The sequence below is a fragment of the Perkinsus marinus genome (genome assembly GCF_000006405.1).
Source record: "Perkinsus marinus ATCC 50983 genomic scaffold scf_1104296965578, whole genome shotgun sequence".
In the NCBI taxonomy this organism is placed as follows: Eukaryota; Perkinsozoa; order Perkinsida; family Perkinsidae; genus Perkinsus; species Perkinsus marinus.
In genome coordinates, this window is record NW_003204277.1 from 27,091 (window position 1) to 32,832 (window position 5,742).

At 47.9% G+C, this 5,742-nt stretch overlaps 1 protein-coding gene across 1 annotated transcript; it reads left to right on the forward strand.

The window, feature by feature from the left end:
• Window positions 1-5,087: 5,087 nt before the first annotated feature.
• On the forward strand, window positions 5,088-5,567 carry Pmar_PMAR006587 (hypothetical protein; the record flags this gene model as incomplete). Its single annotated transcript, XM_002769502.1, has 1 exon — window positions 5,088-5,567. One exon carries the CDS (start codon window positions 5,088-5,090, stop codon window positions 5,565-5,567), a length of 480 nt encoding a protein of 159 aa, XP_002769548.1.
• Window positions 5,568-5,742: the final 175 nt, after the last annotated feature.

Genomic DNA, 5,742 nt, shown 5'->3' on the forward strand with positions numbered 1-5,742 from the left:
ACATGAAATGCAACCCGTGGAAATTTCATATTTTAAAGGAAATTTTATGAGAAAGACGATTAACAGACATTGAACTTATCCCTAGTGCTCCGAAAGCCCCGAAAACAACTATTCAGTTAGACGATATACAAGACATAACGAATTGACCACCGCATACGCGATCAGGACCGATTCACAGAGAGATCGATTGAAATGACGCGCGCCAGATGGCATAACCGCTTAACAACATGGTGATTTCATGTGTGCTGGTATACAACATCATGTTCAACATGGTCCATGCTATCAACATGGTATGCTATGTTCAATGCTTAGAGTAGCTCTCTAGCAGTGTCTGTTATAGTTAGGATGGAGTTCACTCACATTGATCCGAGTCTACTACACAGATTTGTTGATATATGCCCAAGTTGGATCAGCCGAATGACGACGTGGTCTCCGATGAAAGAGACGTCTTTATCTCTAGCTCAACCCTTTGAAGATTCTTCACGGTTACAGAGGAGAGGGTTGCTGATGATAAGATCCAAAATACGTTGATCTGCCGGTGTGGGTGGGATCAGGGGTTCGAAAACTCTACTCGTCGAAGGGACCATGTTCGCCGTGAACACTGGGCCGAATTGGGCCTGGTACCAGTGGTAGCCTACCACCCCCTACCAAGAAGTGTCGAAAACTCCGAAGGTATTCTATGATGACCTCAACAGCAAGCACCAACAGCGATCCTCCGGGAGGATTCCTCCCCAAGTTTGCTCTCAAGATTTCGGACTTCTTGGTTAAGGTGCAAGCTGGGGATCATTTCATAAGAATCTTGTTGCTCTGGCTACGGCTATGAACTGGAGTCTCAGAGACACTACTTCTAACAGCACCAGTGCGCTCATAGGCTCGCTTCATCCGGGGTACAACTCACTCACATATGAAGAAGTAAAAAAGATCAGGGCTGATATTTTTAGAGAAACTGGGGAACTCTGTTTGAAGTAGTTTTTCGACAAGATCAAGCAGAGATTTTTGGAGAAACAAGACCTCCGCCGGTATCCGGCGGAGCGAAATTTTTTTCCACCTTTGAAACAAATTTCATGGAAATTTCCATATGAAATTTCAATTTCAGAAATGGCCTTGCGATTTCCATGAAATCGACAACCCTGGGAGTAGTGAGGCTTCGTCACTGCTGAATCAGCAGTCAAAACCAAATCTTCGAATAATATCATCGAGGGCTCTGGATAATGCTGCCAAACTTTTCTCATCTACTCTCCCAGCCATGGCTCGATGAAGCAGCTCAGTTGTATCTACGTTAGTGTCACAAGTGACTACATGGCTGGCAGTCAAGTCTTTTCCACATAAACCACACTGTATTACTCTTCGACTCCCTTCAACATATTTCATGCTCCTCAAAGAGTTGCATCTAAGTCGACAGTCCCTATTCCATGAAAAGCGGGCGACATCATTAGCCAACACGTTGTTAATATTGAACTCTCCGAGGGAGAGTCTCCCTCGTCGTTGTCGGGATTAACCCGTTTAAGACTGAACTCATTGCCATTGAGGTCTACGGGAAAGACGAACTTGTGTGGTGCTCCGCTACTAAGGGAATGAGGAGAGACACTTGTATCAAGTCTATCACGAATCGAGGCTAAGATAGACAAAATAGAGACGGCCCGAATAGTAAGGCCATCGGCCCTGGGTCAAAAATACCGCCCACGAGTGATCATCCATGATTGTGTGTTGATCAGTTGTGGAAAGAGCAATACTTCCCTTGGCCCCCGCTATCTAGACAAAACCCCCCTTCAGGACAGTCCTGAGAAGACGCCACTGTAGGCCAGTATCGGAGCGAACTGAGTCTACCTTATCATTGCTGCATCCGATAGAGCATACGTTGATAGTGCATTGTGCCTTTCCAGTAGGAGGCTTCGGACAGTCGGTGCTTCTCCTACAATCGTCACCACAGACCGCGGCATAGACCACTCCAGTGCCACGGTTCTGAAAGAGAAAAGATGAACTGAGAGTTTGTACAACCATGCGACGGATATCTGAGTGAGAGGGGTCATTCAGTATTACACCGTAGCACAGAATGCTGGAAGTGGCGCATCGACAACCAACCACAAACCCAGAATCATTAATGGTGCATTTACCTACGGGCTTCTCATACTCCCCACCCTCTGAAATGAGCACAACAATTGAGATCGATTTCAGGCTTCGAGCTGTGCCAGAATCAATATGACTGACCTTTGGCAGCGTCATCGTTATCCGCTGTCGGGATTGGTCCGAGGGCTTCGGTTCTGAAAGGAGTCCCTTCATCACACGATGTAAGTCACACTCCCTCATCACGGGCCCACCTCCAGACCGTGAAATCAGCCAAGGCCATGTTAAGGCAGACCAACAGTGGGACGTTAACGAGGTTGTGCATTGGTGGTCCAAGATGTGTAGGCGAGTCGTTGCTGTGCGTCGCAAAACAAGACGGTCATAGCTGTCGGCTTCCGCACACGTGAGGCTCGCGCATCCACACAATGCGAGGGTCCATGAATTTTTCCTGGTCCAATTGTTGGACTCCAATAATTTTATCGCTCGTTACGAAGGCGACTATGGTGACGAGTAGTCAGGGTTTGTCAAAAGTAAAAATCGGTCACGCCCATGCTAATTTTCTGCGGAAATACCGCAAATATTGGAAATTACAGAGGAAATTCTTCATGCTAGCCCATTTCCCGCATGCTTCTATGAATTCAGGCTAAGATCAAGGTGGCTCTCGCTTTAGCATGTTATCGCACGCCCTAGTCCAGCTAAACATACCTAAATGAGGGTTGAGCTGTCCAGTACGCATGCACATCCAGGCGTGTTTCTGGTAGGGTCACGAGACCTGTCTTGGTAATGAGGAGAGTACATGGAAGATGCAAGATGGTCACGCGACAAACAGCAGTCCAGCAGGCTAGAGCGATATATTTCCAGGTCGTTCTCGGGGGGAGATGTATTCCGAATTTATGATTGGCAAATTATTGAGTTACGGATTTCTCATGCTATATGTCAGCAGTGCTAACATATAGCATGAGAGATCCTCGTGCGGGAGGTGTTCACGCCGCGTGAATCACGCGTGCGAATCTAACCAAGGACTGCCCAAGACCAGATCGAATCTTGTTGGCATTTCATGCGCCTTTGCTCATTGGCTTCACTCTGTGCGATCCATCCGCATTGATTCACTCAAGATATTCTGATGGCTCGACTCATTGGGTCTGGCAGACTCTACAGTGATCTTCACTGTCCCGACAGTCTGTCCGCGTGAACAGTTCACGTGGACAGACTGTCGGGAAAAGAAAATGTTTTCGATAACGCAGTTCACGGTCAACTACTTTATCGAAAACATTTTCTTGTGCAGCACAGTTGGCAGAAGTTGACCCCGCAGAGCTCATAGTGCAAGCATCATCCCTCCTATGGATATCTTCTACAAAGATTCTTCTTCCTCAGATTGGGGTACTGAAGGCCGATGGTAGTCTGTGTTTCAAGAGCACAGAGCGCGACTATGCAGACGCTCTTTATCCCTGCCCTAGTCTGTAGTTTCCGCAGCCAACGAGCATCCCTTTCTGATTTGTGTGACAGATATGTCGATCTTTCTCGCGGCACATAAGTTGTGAACCCTTCAATAACTTGGGAGTCCTCCTTCAAGACACTGAATTATCTCGACTTCGTCTGCTATTATGTATTAGATAATTTTGTTCCTATAAACCATCAGCATCCCAAGCGTGACTAAGGAAACTCGTCACCATCTATGCTTCCGAGAGTTTATAGAGTAAAGCGGTATGCTATCACATGGCTCTAATAGAGTGTGCGTTATGTCATCTGTAAGGGTTGCCACGGGAGAAGAGAAAACTCAAGAGAGAGATGGCTATAACTTCAGTAGCCACCAGTAAGGAGTTGTTTGACGCGGCGGGGGTGAGTAAAGGGAGCAAAAGCACCAGGTGCAAGGTGCTGAAGAGCATAGGGAAGGTCTTGAAAGCCAACCCCAGGCCTTCCTTGACGAAAACCCATAAGGAGAAAAGGGTGCGATGGGCGAAGGATAACATGAAGACGGATTTCCGGAAGGTGCTGTGGACGGACGAGTCACGAGCGACGCTGGACGGCCCCGATGGGTGGGCCCGAGGGTGGATTATGGATGGTACCGCTTGTCCGAGCCGATCCAAGCGTCAACAGGGAGGAGGTGGCGTCATGATTTGAGCCGGGATCATCGAAGGGAAGGTCGTCGGTCCCGTGAGAGTCCAACAAGGAGTGAAGATGATCTCGCAAGAGTGAGATAGAGCCTACGGCTGGGATGATGCAGTAGTGAGCCACGCAGGTACACTAAACTTCTCGACCAGTGCTTCTTCCCATGGTATCGGAAGCTCGGGAGGGTGGCCAAGCGTGACCTGATATTCATGCAAGACAATGCCCCTCCCATGCCAGCAAGTTTACCAAGGACTACCTCGAGAAGAAAGGATTTACCGGCAGAAAGCTCATGAATTGGCCTCCCAATTCGCCGGATATAAATCCGATTGAACGGTATTGGAGCATCTTGAAGAAGTGAGAGCTTGTTTGAGTTTGTTCACGTGTAGTAGGCCCGTCTTAGTAAGTTGTACTCTGGAGGGAGGCAGTTTAACGACCTCGAGTCTCTGTGGAGGGGTATCCAGGAAGCTGCAAAGGCTATTTCTTCGGATGAGGTCCTTGCACTCACGAGATCTGTTGATGACCGACTCGCACGTGTTTTGACATGCAAGGGTGGTCATATTTCGCCATGAACCATGAAGTTTGAATCATTTCTAAGAGAGAACTCAGTGGTTCTGTTGTGTTGCGTAAGGAATCTGCACGGTTCGCGGGGGTGATTATTTCGCTCGCCATGATATATCAGTAACCGTGGCGAACATGACCGTTTCGACTCAACATGTGATGTATCATGATAATAAGTATACTCTGGAGAAGCTTGTCGATAATCTCACTAAGAAGTTGTCGGTGGCTACGCAGATACAGTGTGGTGAACAGCTCCATCAGCGAGTACTAGACTATGGCAATGAGACCCTTGAAGGGTCACCCTTCTGACCTACCAGAATGATATTAGACGCCTAGCACATCGAGCCTATCCAGACATGCAGGAGCAACAGCTCAAACCGGTGGTTCTCATGGCATTCATTCGTGGTCTTCGTGGAAATTCAATCGAACTTGCACGTAAGGTTCGGAATGCCAATCCCCCCACCCTGGAGAAGGCGTTGCAGAAGGCGCAATTTATCATGTCGGATCCTTTCATCGATGAATCTGAACGACCAGAGCAAGACGCTATGCAACATGAGCTGGCCGCTATTGGTAATATGGAAAGACCGGCAGCAGCTTATGAACAAAATGGTGACGACGTGGAGCCTACGGTATCATCATCCTCATCAAATGTCAATTCTTGGCTATCTCCTGAATGGATGGAAAAAGTTGTGAGCGCCATTGCCAAGACGCAGAGGAAATGTGGTTATTGTGGTAAGGAAGGCCATCTAGAGTCTGAATGCTTCAAGAAGAGACGAGATCGTAGAGGACAAGCACTCTCAACTATTCCTAAGAGAGCAGAAGGTCCGAGACTATGACAAGAGTATCCTCGAACTCCCGGTGCTACGTGTGGTTATTGTCTGAAACGCAACCACACTGAGGAGCAATGTCAAACAAAACGACGTGCGCTCGAGCGTAAAGGCCGTCCTTCTCCAAGTGCTACATCGATGCCTTCGAACGAGGTGAATATTGTCAGCTTAGAGACTTGTCATG